This window comes from Necator americanus, chromosome III (genome assembly GCF_031761385.1).
Source record: "Necator americanus strain Aroian chromosome III, whole genome shotgun sequence".
NCBI lineage: Eukaryota > Metazoa > Nematoda > Chromadorea > Rhabditida > Ancylostomatidae > Necator > Necator americanus.
The window spans coordinates 11296123-11317309 of record NC_087373.1 but is presented as its reverse complement, the minus strand read 5'-3'; the positions used below and the strand labels follow the sequence as shown (position 1 = coordinate 11317309).

Here is a 21187-nt window from a genome sequence, read left to right as displayed (position 1 = left end):
AAATCTCAAATTTATATTCTCAATGTCACTCGGAAAATATCAAAGGCACCAGTTTAGTTGGTCAGAGATCGGCGTCGTCAGTGTCACCACTAGCCTTTTACCAGCACTTTCTGACATTTGCCACGAATCGCCCAATGGAACTGGTTGAAATCTGTTTTTGTCCACATCTCTGTATCAGTTGGAGTACCATTCACTCTTTCAATCACCCTAGAAAAAATTGTTTCATGGGTATTACAAACAAATAAGCACACCTAGCAGTTGCAAGAAGTCCAGAATCGTCACCTGTACCTTATCTCTCTGCCCATGTCTGATAGACAGAGAACCTTGCCTCGGCCTCCGCTCTTCTCAGCTGTTCGGTTGCTCTCAAAGCAAAGTTCTATGTCGCCCCTAAAGAAAACGTATTAAAAAGTGCACTTCGGTATTCGTAGAATGTCCAAAAGCATCGAAACCAAAACAGAATGGCGCTGAAATTTTTAGAAAAAGAAAAAAGAAGACATCCAGACAAACTAGAACCTTACCTCCGCTTATGGTACGACAAAGTGAGATCAAGATCAAGAGCCATTTTCATTAGCATCGATACGCATTGTCCATCATTTAGTGAAAAGGCAGAGCCGTGGGTGGAGGAGTTCACTCTGCAATTAGAGAAGAAAAACATCCGCAAACAATAAGCAATGCATCCATTACTGGTAAAAAAAAAAACAGAAAAAAAAAAACGAAATTTGTTATTTGGTTAAAGAAAAACGTACAACATCGCATTCCACATCAGCGGGTTGGTGGCCATATTCATAAAAGCGCTCAACTGATTCGTTGATGTCACCGATGGGCTTCCACCACTTGTCGCTGCATCTTCACGGAGGGGCGATGCGGTGTCACCAGCCAATGATCCTCCAGAAGATCCGGCCTGGATTTCCTTAAAATCAATCCGTTTATCAACGTATAGGCTTTTACTTGCAGGAATTATTGATAGAAAACAAAAGATACGAAAAGAGAATTGGCAAGGAAGTGAAAAAAAGGGCTGTAAAGTCAACCAGGTAACGTTCCTCAATAATGCAACATAGAATTTTCTTAGTTTCATTTAAACAAAATAGAAATCCTGAAGTAAGGCAGGTGTAGACGCGTGGATAATGTGACCATCAACAAATTTAAATGTATTACTGCGCACATATGTGTATATAACAAAAAATAGTGACCATCAATCTTTCAGTAACTTAACCTTAGCATACTACATTCATCTAAATAATCTAAGATGATTCCATCATATGAATCCAATCAAATCCTTTTTTTTAATAGGGAAATAATTGAATGACGAATATTTGGACGCATGTTGGATAACCGTGACTTTTTCTACGCAGTCCGCTCTTTCCCTGCTTGACGCATTTCCTCAAAATGAGGTTCTTCCCAAATCGACTGCGTCGGCCATAATTGGGTCAAACATAAATAACGACGTATATAAATCCGTGTTGGTCAACATGTAGGTAATCATAACACGCTAAGCACAAAAGTGACATGAATGGTCACAACTCTTGCTCAAAAATTTCCAGAAAACATTAATTTTCGCCTGTCACGACTTTAGTATGACAGTCGAACAGACAATGGCAGCTTTCTGGCAGCAGTAACAATCAGTGATCAAGAGATGAACAGCTTAGCCAAACTACAGAAAATGGCCCCTTCAGAATAATTACTGCTTCTACGAAGGACTATTGAACATACTGCATTCTTCGTAAAATGCATGGATAATTGATAATGATACTTTTCTTATAATCAGTAGATTAAACCAAGTACTTCTAAACAAAACACCTAATCATTGCTAAGACTTCCCTACTATCGATTGGTGAGCAACAAAAAAAGCAAATTGTTCATAAGATCATGTTGAAGTAAATGTATGAAATTTCCATACATGCAGGAACGCCTACGTTAACATATAAAACTGCTTTATCCTAGGGATCCTAGAGAGTGATAGACGCTGAAATAGACAAAGGTGTATAAATTGTTATCAATCCTTGCTACTTTGTAGGTTAGCGCTTAAAGGCATCACCCCACGAATCTGAGGTGGTGCAGATTTCAGGTGGAGTATTCGTATACAGGATGGGAGACTACGGAGAGGGGGGTGATTAGGTCCATTTTTTCCTAATTGCCGTAAAAAACGGCCCGGAAGATACGGCTTCATTTGTTTTGGCGCACCATTTTGTACAAGAGGTTCGATTGGAGCGCGGCAGTCTTGGGCGGCGCCGCAACTTCCGGGCCGTTTTTTACGGCAATTAGCAAGGAATGGACGGAATCACCTCCCTCTCCGTAGTCTCCCATCCCGTATACGAATACTCCACCTGAAATCTGCACCACCCCAGATTCGTGGGGTGATGCCTTTAACCATGCTATTCTTGTCATTATCACTGCCCTGAAGCACGCAACTGAATCCAGAATATCCATGCTTTCCGGCAATCTCTTGCTCCGAATGTTTGAAAGTCGTAAAAAGAGCAATAATTACATTTACGTGACTATGAATGCAATAATGCTGGGGAAATCAAAGATAAAACGGTACACATGGGAATCTAATGGAATAGAATACAAAAAAGTAAGCAAACTGAGAGACACCATCAGAACTTGCGCAAACTGGTATTCCACACATTCATGGAAAGAGAAATGGATTTCGTCCAAAATGGTACAGGAAAAATTACCTCATGTGCATTCTCTTGCTCTTCTTCTTCAACTGGATAACCAGCGGATATGTTGATGACTTCACTGGACTTTGGTAGGTTTTCCAAAAAGTTGAAAGGGTTACTCAACTGAAAACGTAGCAAAGTAATTAGAAAACAAAAGAAGACGTTACTGACAGAATTGTAACACAGTAGGAGTGAAGCTTAGGTGAACAGTACAAAGAATTTGAGACTTTCGTGAATGCGGACACAAAAAAACAGTCCTTCACACTAAACTTGTACAGTAATCCTGCGTATTTTATAAACTTGTACCTGACTGGCTGATTGTAACTGCTGGAAAGCGAGGGCGACGCTGTCTGTTGGAGGAGCTGCCTGGCTGCTTCCACCTGCGCGCGCTCTCTTGACATATGGTTGTGTAGGTGTCTGAAAAAAGGGAGAACATTCCACATCTCTAGTCATCTTATCCACCTCCAGTCTTAACAATTTTCACATAGGTCAACTAATCATAATAACCAATCGATTTTCCTGCCAAACTTTTCCTTAATGTTTATTTGAGACACGACTTTCTCCTGATTACCTCAAACTAGGTTTGAAAGCCCACGATCTACCTTGAAAAGTTACTGTCATTTGTTTGTTAATCAATTTGAAACAATGAAAATTTCTGTGAAACCTTCCGGAAAATATTTGCCTACTGAAAAATAGTGCACAGCAAACAACATATGGATTATGGTCGAATTCAGAAAGAATAGCTTTTGTGGTTCTGTTTGAAAACCTTCCACTGTTAATAGAAAAGGCATCCGAAGTAGAAGTCATCAGTCAGAAGATTAGAAATATACTACTTGTGACAGAGAAAAGAACACTTGTAAACTAATGGAAGGAAATTCGCCATATTTCATCTTCATTACAACATCAACTAAAGACGACATTGGGACCCAGCACTACTTCAACGCCAACTTGGGATACTACACTCCTTCTGAAGGTTAGATCCGAGTTTTACTGCTAATACAGTTAATTCTGCAGTAAATGTGTAGCTCCCTCTAAGTCATTCAACCATGAACAAAATATTCTGAAAAGGGTAGCATGCAAAAAACAAGCCAAGAGAACACCCACCTCACCATCCGTGGTGGAGTACTTTTTTCTTTCCAACGGCTCAACAGCCATCACGCGGAGTTTCTTTCTACTCTGTTTATCGTCCAAAACATCCTGGTGAAAAGCGGTCATATGCCCCCACATACTTTTTGTGCTACTGTCGCCTCGTTTCAGTACTTTCCAACAGTATACACATTCCACATTTTGGTTTTCATTAAGTAGACGGTAATGATCCCAAATCTCTGATGACTTTTTACACGTCTTCGTGCCTTTTTGGCTTTTCTTCTTCCCATCAGTGGGCGATTCAGATGGATTGAGAAGAGACGACAATACATCGGCAGCGATGATATCGTCGGCCATCGATGATGTTGAAGGAGAAGCGTCCATTTGTTGATCAACAGAGAAATGTGCGGGCATAGACAATCTAGAAAAGTAACGGAACGGCTAGCTGACAGCATGAAACACTCGGGAACAGAACGAATCTCCAAGAAAATCAGAACGAGAACACAAGAATGATGAATGGACCTCTAAAAATTCAGGGATAGAAATTCATTTTAAAGAAAATTATTGGTAAATGAGTTTATAGCTGCTTGAGCGCGATTATGAAGGAAGGAAATTTCAACAAAAAAGAAACAAATACTGACTGTACGCGCAGCATAGCTAAGGTTCTAAGAACCCCTTTTATCCTTTAAATATATTACTATTAATGTTATATATTACGTATTACGTAATAATATACGTACGTGTTACGAAGCCAACGATGTTGGAGTCTCCGTGGATAAACGGAGTTCGGCGCTCAGACTATGAATATGAGCGTGGCCCCGCTCTGTCCCCTCTGATCGTCCTGAAAAACCGCGTGGGAACCGCCTTAGTTCCCACGAGGTACGTTAGAACGCGCCACCCTTGTACACACACCGGCTTCCTCAGCAGTCTATTCACTGGTTCTACTTGAAACGTCAGCTGACAACGCTTCATTGATTTTAGATCGCTCGCTTATGGATGTGGCGCGTGCACAAGGGTAGCACGTTTTCACGTACCTCGTAGTGACAAACGCCGTTTCGCACGCTTTTTTTCAGGGCGATCAGGGGAAATGGAGCAGGGCCACGTTCATGTTCGTATTCTACGCTTCGAGCTCTATATTAGCCCCAAAGACTCCAACATAGTTTATTTCCTGATACGCTATCTTTAACATTTTATTCGAAACTGAATTCAGAACTACTAGATGGGTACAAGACGAGTTGATTAACGTTAAACACCTCATCCTGCTTAAAAACACTTCGTCTTTTTTCCGAGCAAAATCACTACAACCCTGAGAGAACCGCAAACTTGTTATCGCTGCGGGATCACATTCATACGATGTCGTAGCGCGCATAATTCCCTAACAGTAATTGAATTATGAGCCAGTGAAAGACAGGCAAATAGATCGGATATATGAAGTGAATGAACATATAAGCATGCAGGGAACGAATTGACATAAATCTTCTCGAATGCCATCGCTTCATTTAAAAGGGGAAAAAAGAGAAAAATGTAAGAATGGACTGCGTACGAGAAGATTAATAACCACAGTTCGAAGAAAAAAAACATATTGGTTTTGGATGGCATCAATCACAAAATCGATTTTTTTTCCCACAATTAGCTTGAGGTGCAAATTTCTGTGTCACACCAAGTAATATATCGGGGACAAGATGAATATTCAACACAAGATGTTGGAATTTATCATTAATAGAAAAAAATATGAAAAAAAATTTGCTCTATGTTCATTTCACACTACTTTTGTATCTTTTGGCATTCCGTCCTTCTTAACGAAGCAGTTCATTAAATTTGCAAAGCAACTGGAATCAAATTGAGGTGATCACAAAGGCTGGTGCAAAATTTCTGATTTGGTCCTAACGCGAACGCTTAGTCGTTGATTCCTAATAACGAAAGCAGCAGAAGTAAGTTCGAAGAAATCTGAATCAAAATGAAAACAGATTTTAGTAAGATTTCAGCCGAAAAGTATTAACTGGAGAATATAAAAGAAGAAAACAAATCATTTTCCTCTCCTTTATCGGCACAATATTTGCCTATATTATTGCTGAAATTTTCTAACTATAACAGAGGGGATATTTACACTTCCGGGCACACATTTTTTTGTATAGTCCTCCTTTCAAGAGGGTTGTACTGTAGCAAAAGTGGATTTGCTGCATAACTTTAGCTTGGATACACAATAATTCTAGGAAAGGAAAGCGTGAACGGAACAAAAGGGTCAGATTACAAGGAACAGTGAAAAGTGTATATACACTTGGGAAAAAAGATTTCCTTGAGACCTTCCAGTAACTAAATCCCAGATCCCGCTGGGAAAGCAAGGAACTTGACCGTTTTTATGGCGGAAGTTCGCGAGAAATCTAACAAATAAATTCAAACAACGTCGAGGAAATCGACACAAATCAAACTGGATCAATAGAGTTGATCTACACACCGCAAAACCGTCAACAACTATGTCTCGGAGGAAAAGGCTGGCGGAAAGACGATGCTCTGCACGATCATCACAGAAGCAACCACCCAATTCATCGACGTGGAGGGAATGAGGAGGAAAGTTTGCGGTGGCCTAAAACTGGGATGGAGGAGCGGGGGGTGCGCCATTGCTGTCAGGCCGGCGGCCATCGAATACTGAAAGACGGGGGAAACCCGGGCTCCGAGACAGCGTGTTGACCGAGGAGAGCCGAGGTGCACGGACGATGCAATAGAGCGAAGTCTCGTGGAGGGAGTTGGGAGACGAGACACGAGGAGGCAGCGCTTTCCTGACGGGGGACGTCCGAGAACGAGAGCGAGAGAGCGCCACCGGGTCGGAGGGTGCCGATGTCCACACGGGTGGGCCGCGAATCGATAGGCAGAGCGGGGTCCCGGCCGATGCTCAAGGTTGGACGGGGGTGGGGGTACGGGGCCGACACTGGCACCTATACACTCGTTCGAAACGAACACAGCAGGGATCGTCAGAGGAAGTTCATCTCGCACAGCACAATGAGGTCCATATAATCTCGTTTTTTTCTTCTTCCATTGCAAATCGATCAAATGGAAATCAACTAACCTGTGCTAGTTTTTCGCTGAACCTCGCGAATACACCGTCGGACGAGTGGAACTTTTTTAGATGAGTACGCAGATTGTTCGGACTACGGTCATCTCCTTGCCACGAGCAGTGCAAGCACACCACACCGCCTACGCCATCTGAAACAAAACAGGGGGAATGACCAAAACAACATCATGTTTTTAACTATTGTAAACGTATATTGTTTACAAATTGTACATTGTAAACGTCTGGAAAAGTTAAATTATCAATATATCCCGACAGTTCCGATTGAAAAAAAAACCCCCAACTGTATCTTTTGAACTTTTCAACCAGAAAAAAGAGGAATTGAATCCTTTTTTTGAAACTATCGGTTACTTCCTTACAAACTTCTGAGAACTAAAATATCCAGGCATGCCCTTGATCTTCCGAAAATCCCACGATAATATGTTCGAACTGTACTCACTCCATACTTCCGCAAATACACACATCCATAGCAACAAAAGTCTCGTTAATATAAGGATTCATTACATTATAGGAGCTCTTGATAACGTCCATTATTCTTTAACTAAAAAAAGGACTCTGTGGAAAGCATGGGGAAGTTTCCTTTTCTTAAACGAGCCAGGGCACAAATATTTGCAAACCTTCGAATCATTTAGAGTAGTCTGGGTTCTTTTTCCAAAAGAACCCATTTCAGTAAGGGATGGAGGATGGAGGTTCCCCAAGCGAAAATTATGATGCAAGAGTTCTTCTATGAAAAGGAATCAAAAACAACTGATTCAGAATGTCGGTGCGATTTTGGCATGAAATGTTGGTATCACTGTTGCTTTTTTTTCTGCCGATGCACAGCAACGAGAACTGAGTTCGTTTCACTCCGCGAGAACGAAGCATTACAGACTCACTTTCGTACGATTCTGATAAATGTTACTTCTTCTGAAAACTAATGACGACAAGATCTAGTAAATGTAATACTAATAAAGTTTATCACACAACAACAAAAATAATTTCCCTAGAGAAAAAAGTTATTTACAGCATTTACAGGATGTTATTCACAGCCACTACTAAACTGTTAGCCCATGAACGGATAACGACGACAACAGCAATAATAAAAAATAGGGTTACGGAATGAAAAATGTTTTGAAAAAGATGAATTCATAAAAAGTTATTGAGGAATTCGAATCCCAAGAATTTCGTAAGTGACATTTTTCCTTCCCGAAAACATCTAGCCACTGAAAAGTGTGGACCGAGCTCTAAGGAACGGATTCTTTAAATCCCTGTAGAGTAGTTACATAGAGGGCTGTCACCTTGAACGCCATGTACAGAGCATCGTTTTTGTCTGTAATTGCGTAGGTTGCGCATGAATCATACGCATGCTGGGTATGAGGCCCGAAATCGTTTCGTCATCTCGTACAGTGGGAGTTTCTATCTCCGTCCAGAAGAAAAGATTGGAAATGTCACTTTGTTAGAAAAATAACTACTTTAATTAAGCTGTGACCATCAGTACCTATTTCTTTACTCTGATATCCTCGATACTCGTTTGACTGGCCAGGATCAGGGTGGGAACGCCCGCGCAGCCCAGGAGGTGCTCCACGAGGGACGCGTCGCGGCCACGCGTGTAAACATAACTGCCGCAAAGACTATAGAAATGTCAATAGAAAACATTCGTTAGAATAAGGCTGTAGTAAGCTATCAGTAGGATCAATTGACAAATAAGAGTCTGGATTTCCTGATTCTAGTAAATCAGCAGTTATGGGATACGCGGTAACGCTACTTCCAAAAAAGAAAAGCACGAATTTATAAAAGGAAATGTGCATGACATTACACAATTCCTTTTCGCTTCCCTTGTATTCTATTTTAAAGTTGTGTGGATCTGAGGTACCTAACTCGTTGCATGCATCAATGAAAACAGCGAATTGTTCGGAAAGTAATTGTCATCAAAGCGAAAACTAAAGGACACTCATTACGAACCCTTGAAACGGAAACACCAAAAGCATCCGAAGCACTAGTTCACCTGACGGGACAACACTTTACACTCACAGTACTAAACTAACTAACTTCTAACGCGTGTTTGTTCATTTGTGTGGATGTAGGGAGTTCCTTTGTAGTATAATTTTATAACTAATCCACTATTGGCTTTTTTATTTTGTTAGTCCTACTAACGGAAAGAGTTGCCTCGTTGGGAGAACTGATACCTCGAATGCCCAGGATGCCTCTGTTTCCCGGATTCATGAGTTAAGTTGCGGATTTTCACCGTAAAGCTTACAAACTACGTTCCAAACTTTAATTCCTAATGGGAAAAACTCAAGACTAAAACCTTTCACCTTTAACGTGCTGTCTCTAGCATTCAACTAGAACTAAGCTGTTCTCCCATTCCCGACAGGCAATGCTATAACTTATAGGTACACATGGTTAACTGTGTTTTTTCCAAGCAGGAACGCACATCTGTCAAGGTATTCTCACGTTCTCACGTTCGTATATGTTACCATTCCTCGAGTACAAGTAGAAACTTGCACTCCTTACGGCAACTTTTCTTCTTCACCACAAATTTCTTCCCAAAACTCAGCCGACTGTCAGGAAAGAACCTGAGTTCTTCTCCAAAAAAAAGGAGAGAAAGAAGTTTAGGAGGAATGGAGAGTCGGAGCGTTTCATTCTCGACGGCCAGTCATTCATAAACATGTGGCTTTTCCTAGGGGCAGCTGTTCAAACATGTGGACACAAAGAGAGACTCCAACAGGACGAAACCGTAGGAAAAAAAGCATACTAGTCAATCAAATCACGTTTTTTTTTTGGAGGAAGAAAAATGTGCAGTGATCAGACACCGATGGCTGCAAGGAAGAAAATTGCCCAAACGAACATTCGGCATGGAATAGCCAAGAAGTTTGTGCCTCAATCAACCGTAATCAGTCGTTTTAAATTTGATGAGCATTTTTTTTCAGAAAATTTTAAAATCTACCTTTTAATGTAAATTTACCTTTGCCTTTTAGTGTAAATTTTAAATTTGACGAGCCTTTTTTCTCAGAAATTTTTAAAATTCACCTTTTAATGTAAGTAATCATAGCATGTATTTATTACAGATTGTTTTTGTGTCAGTATATTTCTTCTCACATTGGAAATAAATAGAATTTCATGCATTTAGCAGATGACTCGAAATGAAGCCTTATTTTTTAAAAACTATTGCAACTCTATCATTTTTCAAAATTACAAAGATTATGTTAAGACTACATCAATATGTATGCAACAGAAAGTTTTTGAATTTTTATTAAATGCGCCGATTACGGGAAATTATAGGAAATTATCTGATTTTTATATACACATTTGGAGTTCTTAACGTTGTGGACGTCAACTGCAAGCATTTTTTGCGGCACAGTTGCAATTTCCCCCTTCACGAACGAAGAATTTCAGGCGACTGCACATAGTTTTCGAAGTTTGATTTTTGATCTGAGGTGATTCGGAAGAAAAAGAAGAGATGTGCAAAAATGAGATGAGGGTTAGGAGACATTATGGAAATGGGATATTACGTGATGGAAAATTCTCTTTGCACGAGGTGACGTTCTTGACCCAAAAAGTACGATTTTTTCCTAATAAAATTTTTCTTATTTTCAAAATCAATAATATAAAATCAGAGGCAGAAAGAGTAAACGGGCATAAGAATCATAAGGAAGATTATGGAAACGAGCATAACATAATGTTTCCTAATTTTTCCACCACTATAAGTAATCAAATCATAGATTGTTTTTGTGCTATGCTAACATAATTTTCACATATTGAGAATAAATAAAATTTTAGTGCTTGTATCAACTTGTGCAAAGAATATCCTAATCATTACTTAATACATTACTTAAAGACACCTCACGAATCTGGGGTGGTGCGGGTTTCAAGAGGGTTATGCCTATACGGAATCGTAGATTATTAGGAGAAGAGTGATTCCGTCCATTTCTTCCTAATTGCCGTAAAAAACGGCCCGGAAGATGCGGTGCGTGCACAAGGCTGGCGCGCTCCACTCGAACTCGTTGTAAAAATAGCGCCCCGAAGCACTCGAAGCCGCATCTTCCGGGCCGTTTTTTTTCGGCAATTAGGAAGGAGCGGGGTCCCAACCGTTTCTGCAAGCTACGATCCCGTATAGTCTTTGACCATCGGAAATCCACATCACGTCAGATTCGTGGGGTGATGCCTTTAACTCATTACTTATATTACTAATTTTGCTGCAACGTAAAATCTAATCCCAATAACTCGAAAAAAATTAAGAACACCCCTGTTTCTATTCTAACAAACTTCAAAAACATAACTGAGCAATACCCAGCTGATTCATGTCCAAACAATTTGAACTATATACGCTTTCGTCAGCTGAGCCACCACCGCCACCGCCGCGGTCCTATTGCTGACAACCTGTTTCTCGCTCATTATTGCGCACAAACCTCACCGTTTTTTTTTCTTTGATGTTTTGTTTTCAACGTCGACGGATTGTAAGTTCATTGTTTTTCACGTAACATCCTCTGTACTACTCTCCGTACTGGACACGTAAATTACAGATTAATTACAATAAATTACAGATTTTAGCTCACGAAACAAATCACATTTGTGATTTCTAGAAATAGTGACTTACTACGAGTAATTGATTTCTTCGATAAGTCTTCGTTCCTCTCTTAACAAACTCCAAGTGACTATTTTTATACAATTTTAGACTCTTGTTTTTTTTTGAAGCGAGGAAGGAGGAAATTTCTGGGAGCGGTGCAAAGAACGATAAATTCAAACTACATCAATTGGGTTCACGGGAACGTTTGCAATCGTAACCATCAAATTCGTGCTAGTGGACCCCGTCGAGGTACGTTTTCCTTCGAAATAATTTTGAGGAGGAAGCATTTCTGAGTTCTACTAAGGAAGCTTTGAGCGAGGTACTAGTACGACTGAATTTCAAAGATTTGCACAAATTCTTGAATCAGCAGAAACTATGTATTTGTGGATTGATAAATCTCTGTGAATCTTAAGAACTTTTATTTTATTTCAGAATTTCACTCTTTTTATTTTTTGGCATTACTTCCTAATAACTTCCACTATTTCAAGGCACACAAGAAAATAGAGTTTGATCTTAAAAAAAAACTGTTTAGGACATGACCAGAAGAAGTGTCGAGAATAAGTTTTTGTTTTTTTTGTAAAAAAAAAAAATGCGTCGTGGCATTGGAAAGCCAGAAGCGCCAGAAATTTTTTTATAGTTCGCAATCTCTCGATGACAGTTCACGCAGACAAGTTCGGTTCCGAATGCGTTGAACCGGATGAACGCGACGCGTCTGCCGCAACGCATGACCTTTGCTTGCTTGGCGCACGCTCCTTCGTCTTATTGCTGTTTAATTTCAATCGAGGGGGCATAGTGCGGCACGCTGTTGTGGTCGCAACCAGTCATTGCGGTTATATCTTTGTTTTCTGTGAAAGTATGAAAAAAGGGAAAATCAATAAATAATAAATGGAAGAACCAAAATTTTGGTATCTATGCGGGAGAAATTTATTTCTGCGATATGGTAGCTTGGAAAGCATTCGATTTGAACTTCGACAAATTTTTTGGCAGTTTTTTTTTTTGCTGAGCTATATCGTCCAAGAGGCAAGGATTGGTGCTATCTCCGCTGTATAGTGGTCCTCATTCCTCTCTGCGCATCTGTCTGCACCCTCCACTTAAAATTCAAAATAAGAGCATATGCAATATTAAAACAATAGAAACTCTTAGTGAACCGTTGGTAACTTGCTCAAAGGAAGCGTATCCCAAAACTGAGGTATTTGGGAAACCTGTGAGAAAATATAGCTAGGGGTGTAGAGTTGTAGTGAGTTTGAGCGTAACCTCACTCAATTCTCCCTACTGGTTCTTAAAAACGGCGTGAGAACCCCTTTAGTTCCAACGACGCACGTATGAACGCGCCGTTCATGTTCTGGTCTGCTCTGGTTCATTAGTTTTACTTGAGTATGGTGGTAACGAGACTTCACTGATCTTCGACCGCTTTCTCGTGGACGCGGCGCGTTTTTACGCACCTCGTAGGAACAAACGCACTTTCGCAAACCATTTTTTAAACGACGATCAAGGTGAATTGAGCGGGGCCGCAGTCATACTCACAATCTACACTCCGAACTCTACAGTTTCCCACACACTTCGCACCCACGCCAGTTTCGTGATACGCTGCCTTTGAAGGCGGCGTTTGCGAGAATTTTCGGTCATTTTATGACGTCGAAAAATGTATTTTGCGTCGGATGCATTCCCGCAAGCGTCCGTGCGAATTGCGCGTCGGTGTAGGTGTTCCTGATCCCAGAAACTCCCGTCTGAGCGAAGGAAGTTGCGCGTTCTTATAATTGTCAGCTATGTACCTTACGGGTTCTGTTTACTAATGGAGAAGTCCCAACTTCAACAATTTCTCTGAACAGCTCCTTCGATCACGAACACTCGAAAAAATACTTAGGGTGCATAGTGTTTTCTGACACAGCGGCGTTTTCTTTTTATATGTAACTCATTTACTACTGAGTGACTCATTCTGATGAGCTTATTTTTGTTCTTTTATAAGTCTACGATATGATGTGTTCGAGCTGTAGAATTTTTTTTGCATTTTTTGTTCTCCATGGTCACTCTTCGAGAAAGAGCACTAGAAACGTATACTGTTTGAACTGAACCACTGTGAAATCCCTAAATTCTGGGGTGGTACAGTTCAACTCGCACTAGTTTTTGTTCTCGAAAATTTAATTGTAGCCGGCTTTTCAACAGGTAATGGTACCAAATCTTCTTGCATCTTCTATTTTGTACAAATTTCGATTTTCTAGCAACTAACTTTTTCATTCAAGTTCTTCATAAATGCTCCAAAACCTCGTTTCTGAGGTAGAGTTGATAACTGACAAGTAACGTTATTTGAGAATAAGCTATCTAAGGGTACTGTAATAGAACTCACTAGTATCTTTGAGATCTTTGAAAAATTCCCAGACAGGATGTGATTTCTTTCGGCCCGCATTCCTCATCCAGGGAGAATATCCTGGCAATAGATCAGCCACTGAAATTTGGCCACAGTGAAAGAGAGTCTGGAGTTTTTCTTTTCAAATTTTGGGAAAATCAATTTATTTCATTTTTGTTGTTCCTATATACCTTATAAAATTACTTAGATTTTTTCCGAATCAAATGAAAGAACGAATCTTCTTTTTTCTGAAGACTGGTTTCAACCGAATTTTAACGTTTTCTCCCCTGTAGTGCTCACCAAATCACGAACCTTTTACGTCATTATTCTGGATATTGTGCTGCTGTTGAACTGCTGCTATATGCTGTTGCATTTGTGATATGGCAGAATTGATGTCGATATGTGTAGTGATAAGTCCGGAAGAATCACCACAAGCTGCTGATTCTGAGGTTGACGGTGAAGCGGTGAACTGAAATTCTCGTCTATATACAGATCGTTGAGCAAATACAGTATCCAGCCCAGACGTGCGGGACTTACCGTATCCTTCTCTTTGAAAAGCGACATAATCATTGCAGATTCGTCGTTAGCCGGTGGCGGTGCGGGACTACCGGCAGTATTAGCCGGTACTTCCGAAAATGTGGCGGTGGTAGCTGAGAGAGGAGTGGGTTGTCGAACTACAGGTGGCGTTGGTGAAGGTGCACTTTCCGAATCTAATCCTGAAAAATGAGCTGATTCAAAATTCCAACGTGAAATCACAGCTCTTGTTCATCGAGAAACTTTTGTTCAGCAAAGAATGAAAAAAAGACGGTAGTTGTCATCTTTTATTGTTGTTCTGTGCATTACTCAGTGCAATTCGTGAGAACGGCAAAAATGTTGGCCGAAAAAGGGGTAACAAACTAAGCCGCGTTTAAGGGGAATCTCTCTCTCTCAAAAAAAGGAAAAATTGAGGAAGAAAATCAGTGACGAGATGGAGAACGCTCACAGTTTGCCAATTTGTGCAATCGACCGCTGATAAGCAAAGAAATGAACAAAATTGCTGTGTGGCATCTACAAAAAACTGATTAAAAACTAGCAATTTTTCACAAGTTTTCACCTGAGCATCTCGTAATTTTTTGTTTTCACTTGTATGAATCAAGTTCATCGAAGAATTTTGAGCAGCAATTTATAGGGCCGCAATCAGGAAGCGGTAGAAAAAATTCATGTAATTTTAATTTTAGTGGAATTTGAGCAGTTTTTAACCGGCGTAACCAAATTTTGGGGAAACTATTCGATGATCCTGGACGTGAATAGCGTGTGCGGCACAACTGTACTGCGGTAATACCGCAAGCTATTACAGTACCGAAACGAAATTGTCTTATATGTACCTAATTCTTAGGCTAAGAGAGGACTCTAAAGGACGCTCTAATTTTTTGAGATGCACTATCTTTAGTGGCATACACGTAGCGACAGCCTTCCGTTAGTGGAAGTCACGCTGTGACAAAATTGAGGACCTTCTTTTTGGAGAAAATAGGAATAATACGGGAAAAACTTAAAAAAAAAAACTTACTTTTGCCCCGTTCTAAGTTTGCTACTCGAAGGTCGGAAAAACCTTTTCAAATCCAAGAATCAGAAGCCTTAGGAATATCCCTTTGATCAGTTTACCACAAAGAGAAATTTGTTACTTCCGAGAGTTACAAAATCTATTCTAAGCAGTTTCATTTTGTCAATCGTACAATTGTAAAGTGTTATCTCGTAGGGTGATCTGATGTCTCTAATCCTCGGATTTCTTAGCGGATATTTCGCCTTTCCACTGTAATACCTGTACCAAACTTCGTCCTGCATCTTATCTGGTACTGGAGGCAAACAAATGTCGAAAATCCCCTGAGCACGTCTATAAAAAGTCAAAAATTGTCTGGAACGTTTCTAGCAATTTTTTATACGTAATACAAGGAAAAAAGGAATTTTTTTTATCACTGGCATAAATCTATTTTCAACCATCTGCAGTATTTCTACTCCATTCAACCCTACACAAAATCATTTCTGTTCCAAAAAAAAAAACACTTTTTTTTTGCTGAAGAAAGAGGAAGAGAAAGGTTGTCAGCTATAAAAGACCTTTCTTTCCTCTCTCTGTTGTGGTTATATTATATTTTATATTGTATTATATTTTATTTTATTTTTATATTTGTATTATTACTGTTAATTTTTGAAAGTTTGAGAACAATTGTGTGAACAAACAATGAATTACTAATTGATTATATTTAGAAAAAAGTAATTAGGATTTGTTGGCAAACATTATAATTGGACTAGGATTTTAAAATGTAAATAAATTTCCGCATAACATCTGTGAAAAAGTGTAGGAAAAACCGGTGAACATCCCCGGATTGAAAATGGAATTACGTGGAGAACTGCCGAGCTGACTGACTTTCACAAGTGGCCGGCCGTGAAGACTAATATGCCGGCGAATTGTCATAAGTGCTAGTGATAGCGAGAATGAAGTCCTTAGAGAATGTTTCCACACAAAAGTTTATTAGTGGAATGTATTGAAATCGTATATGCACATATATAATGAACATTGTATGTATTTGAAGCTTTTATCGAACAAACACACTTTAGTGACTTAAGAAAGAATGAGAAAAAAATTTGCTTGCATAATATTCAATATGTTTCAATAAAATGTTTTGTGATTTTCTCACCATCTCATATATATTACGTCAATCATTTTAAATTTGTTTTTGGTGCCATTTTCAAAACCATTCAAATAGATCTATTCAAATTTGCCGCAAAAGCGTTTTAAATGTCTGTATGTATCGGGTCGCTTTATATGAAAGACGAGAATTTTTTAAATTCGACTCGCGCTGAACTAAATTTTGAAACAGGAGCATTGAGGTTTTATCAGAAAGGTGAGAGAGGATAGGGGTAAATGTAGCATAGCACTTTTTTCTTTATTTTAAAGGTTTTGTTTACTTCAGAATAAAAAAAAAACAAAAGAATTGAGGAATACCCTGTTAGATATTCATGGGATCGTATATTACGAATATTTATATTTACAACAATGCTCTTCGACATAGCTACAGTAAAGATTGATGGAGATCAACGAGATTTCAGTTGTCGTCACCCAATTCAATACAATTTTCTTAGATCTGAAAATCAGCCAACTCCTGGAATGCCAGAAAGAATGAGAAATCAAAATTTGCATAATTTAAAAATGTTTAGAAGGCGAGGAAATGTTTTAATAGAGTATAAAGTTCTATGCGAACAATTTTTTCATTCAAAATCCACAAAAGTTTTCTTTCTTACAGCATGGTGCCGTTCGAGGATAAAAAGTAACTTTTTATCAGTACGAGCAAGTTCACGTGAAAACCTATCAGTATTCTATTTAGAATGATTTCTCCTCAATTAAAGGCATTACTCCACGAATCTGAGGTGGTACGGATTTCAGGTGGAGTATTCGTATGCGGGATGGGAAACCTATCAGTGCGAAGTTCGGCATTTAGGATGATTTTCCGCGACGAGCTCCACGAGGGGTCCCCCCTTTTGCGTGGCGGCATCTTACTGGCTGTTTTTCACGTTATTAATTAGGAAGAAATCGACGGAATCACCCCTCTCTCCATAGTCTCCCATCCCGTATACGAATACTCCATATGGAATCTGAGGTGGTACAGGTTTCAGGTGAATTATTCGTATACGAGATCGACGATTATGGAGAGGGGGTAATTCCGTTTCTTCCTAACTAAAAAAACGGCCCGGAAGATCGGCGCCGCACAAGGCTAGGCGCGCTCCAGTCGAACTCCTTATAGAAAATAGTGCTCCAGAACGCCTGAAGCCGTATCTTCCGGCTCGTTTTTTACGGCAATTAGGAAGAAATGAACGGAATCACCCTCCTCCCCATAATCTACGACCCCGAATACGACTACTCCACCGGAATAAATTCATATTCGTGGGGTGACTTGAAAGGACTTCGAAATGAACTGGTTACGGTGCCAAGGTGCAGAAATGATTAGTGTTATCCTGAGGAAACTCAGAAATACTGCAGCATCAAGGGAATTACGAATTTTATTCAGCGTGATGGGAAATTATTGTAATCGCATGATTGACAGGATGTTGACAGAAAACGGCAGACTTTGATAAAGTCATATTTAAATCCAGAAGTTAAAAATAGTTACGTAGGGCTAAAAACACAAATGTAGTGAGTAATACGTATACATTTATGTTATTTATTTTCTCACTATTTTATCTATTTTTATATTTGTTTATTTACATGTATTTATATGTAATAAACGAAAAATTACAAAGGGCAAGAAATATTCATGGAAACAAGTAAGAAGGAGGAATTAAAACTACTGCCTTTTAAATTAACTTTTAGCTGAACAATAAAAGAAATTACTATTCACCCTGTAGATGATCTCTTATGGCACGTACTTGTACGTACATGATACTTAAGCATGTGGGACAAGGAAATCAATGACTTAAATTGGTAGAAATCTTGTAGTAGTTATCTAGTAATAAAAATAAAGTAATAGTAGTTTAGTAGTAGAAATATCCGATTTTTTCCAGCCGAATGACAGCGATGCTCCTACGAACGCAATGAAGCAAAACGAAGAAAACAACGAAAGTCAATCAGAGAAGGAGCACGCGTTGCGACAGCGAACGCGTCGCGGTCACCGCAGGCGAACACCAACGGCGCCGACTTTATCTGGCCATACATATCAAATGATCGCCGAAACTTTGAAAACTAGTCAGTTATTCTTGTATTTTTCTTTGTGCAACTTTCGCCAAACATCATAAAGAAAAGAACGCTAAAATTTCTACGAAACCAGTAATTTTAATTTAATAAACGCATGTATTATTTACTTGTAAAAAATCATCTAACAAATGGAATCTACAGAGATGTTAACCAGTCTTTTGGTATCTGGAAGTTTGTTTTCTTTAAAGGTATCTAAAGAGGAATTTTGAACAAAATCTTAATTCAATTAATTAACTGATCAATTCTAAGCGAAGGTGATGTTTTAAAGATACACCGACATCAATCCAGAAAGACGTTAACCCTTAGCTATGGATCCTTTTCGGTATACCTTCTAAAAATAACGTTTTGGTTCACGCAACTGCAACCCTTATCGAAAAAAAAACACGAGTTTTGTGAAGAAGTATTAGAATAAAAAATAAATAAGAATAATAGAAAAAATAAAAAGAACCTTCCAAATCCTACAGTAATCCGCAGGCTAATAGAAATACTAATCTTTTTTACAAAAATAAACATGGAGCTGTAGAGCTCGGCACCTCGATTCCTCCTTATATTCAACTCATCAATTCATCTTGCTCATGCTACATGTCCGCTTGCATGTGGAGACACTTGCGTAGTTTTAAATGATTTTACTACTACGATCATTGGGTCCCGTAGTGAAAAACCAGCTGTTTCCCCCAGCTTTGTACAGCAACAGCAAATCGCTTTCCCAGAATCGTCTGAAACAAGCCCCACTCAAAGCTTTTATGATTCATCCAAAATGGATTCGGGCATTCCGGAGAATCATAGATGATCATTCGCTCCAATTACGGCATCTCATCTAGGAATTAGTGGTCGTAAAAGATTAGATCTTACATAAGCAGATTAGATACAAACTTTTAGGAAGAAATCCAGTGAAGATGGATTCCTCGGCGGACTGACCTTCGTTTGGCACTTCTTTTTTTATACCGCCTAGTCGATTCGCTATATGCAGTATGCTGTTCCCACCGATTAATGACGTCATTCCTGAAAGTAGGTCACCGAATCGATGCGACGAAGATTCGAGATTCGTTTTCACAATTTGTTATTTTCACGTGGTGATACAGCAACAACAACAGCAACAACTCGTAAGGATACAGTGATTTTCTCTTCGGAGGATAAGAAATTAATAATATTCGACCACGTATCTAAGGAATCGAAGAAGGCGGCGGTGGTGGTGGTGGTATTGTAAGGAATCGGCATCAGACAGAAACAGCCACCAACACCTAATCAGCAATGTGTCCATTGTTTTCGTTTCGACATATTCCTATTGTTTCACGGTTTAGAAAATCAGCGCCGCTATTGTGTCGGCGAAATGTCAAAATTCCTGTAAAATTTCGTCGAACTACACGGAACTCACGAAGTCATCAGTATAACAACGTTATTTTTCTAGTAGTTGTAGGGGATTGATTGTAAGTAGGAAAGGGGGAAATTCTAGATTTCAGGACCTTCCTGTAAATACCATTTTTTTCTTTTTTCTTCGAATGTATCGTTTGATCATCGTCATGGTTCGAAAGTGGGGAGGGTAGAAAACTCGGGGAAAAAAATGAACAGATAAGTGATGCTTTCAGAGGAAAGCTTATTAAAAGGGAAAATCATTCAATTACAGTTGTTGGTTTTCTTCGAAAATTTCAGCAAAAAAAGTAAAAATTGAGCTACTTACTGAAACTGACTCGATGAAATGCTTCCTAGGATATACTATCCGATCTGTTATGAGCTCAAGTAGGAAAACTGATGGACACTTCGAGGTAGAAAGGAAAAAAAGTCAAAATAAATAAGATAGAGGATAAAATTGAAATATGGATCGTTTCGCGTCTGCCTTGACGGTCCATTTTTGAGATTGAGTTTCTTAAGGTGAGTTTCTTATTTTTTCCAACACTAAGTGTTTTTTTTTTCGTAGCTTGAATCTACAATTCTACGCAGAAACAGCCAACAGTTCCCGGATTCTAGAAATTTACATAGTATCAATTGAAAAATCACATAAGATGTCACATAGCAGAGATAGGAAGTCTCAAGAATCGAGGTACAAGACTCAATGAATTCTCATCCGTTCTGATAGACTTTTCGGAGGAAAATTAGCAATTTTTTATCTTATTTCTTCAGGAAAACCTCAGAAATCTTTGGCTAATGTAGACGACATGCTTATAAGGTAGATAATCGTCTTTTCCATGTACAACAGTAAAATTTAAGAGGATTAGAATAGGAAACCAGGAAAGATAAAGTACTAGACCGTCAATCCAGGAACTACAAGCATGGAGTCGGGCCGGAGAAAAGGTTTTGCGGACTGTTCCCGAGCGAAATATGAGATTTTAAACCTAAAACATTTCGAAACCGAGAGAAGTTCGTTTTTTTTTCCTTTCCATGGATAACCATCGGAATAATTACCAAGACAAATAAAAACAAATATTAAGATGGGATCGATTTGTACAAACGACCTCGTTGGTTGGAGGTCGGTTTGATGTTTGTTTCCCTCGAGATTCGACAGTAATACTAGGACAAAGCGAGTAAGGTGAAATTAAGGATTATGTATAATTTAGCGAGTAAAACGAGTCCGAGCATCGTAACCTTTTCTGGCATTAGGTTTTCGTGATGATTAGAATACAAAAAGGTAATGGTAATAAATATTGATGAATATTTAGTAATAAAAATATTAATAAATATTATCTATGTAATAAATATTAAACCCTATAAAAGTGTCAGTCAAAATGAGAGCATAACGAGATGAACATGGGCGACACTTGGGCCG

At 39.1% G+C, this 21187-nt stretch overlaps 1 protein-coding gene across 4 annotated transcripts; it reads right to left on the bottom strand.

The window, feature by feature from the left end:
- Positions 1-89: 89 nt before the first annotated feature.
- On the bottom strand, positions 90-19426 carry RB195_009261 (uncharacterized protein; the record flags this gene model as incomplete). Of its 4 annotated transcripts, XM_064189733.1 has the most annotated exons (12): positions 90-207; positions 289-387; positions 519-632; positions 747-910; positions 2676-2783; positions 2967-3077; positions 3765-4167; positions 6833-6947; positions 13704-13802; positions 14016-14172; positions 14241-14419; positions 19345-19426. In XM_064189733.1, the coding sequence occupies 12 exons, from the start codon at positions 19424-19426 to the stop codon at positions 90-92; spliced, it is 1749 nt and encodes a 582-aa protein (XP_064047314.1). The 4 variants fall into 4 exon arrangements, with proteins under 4 accessions (XP_064047314.1, XP_064047313.1, XP_064047316.1 ...); XM_064189732.1 differs by lacking the exon at positions 3765-4167 and having other exon boundaries at positions 6811-6947; XM_064189731.1 differs by lacking the exons at positions 6833-6947; positions 13704-13802; positions 14016-14172; positions 14241-14419; positions 19345-19426 and having other exon boundaries at positions 283-387; positions 3765-4160.
- Positions 19427-21187: the final 1761 nt, after the last annotated feature.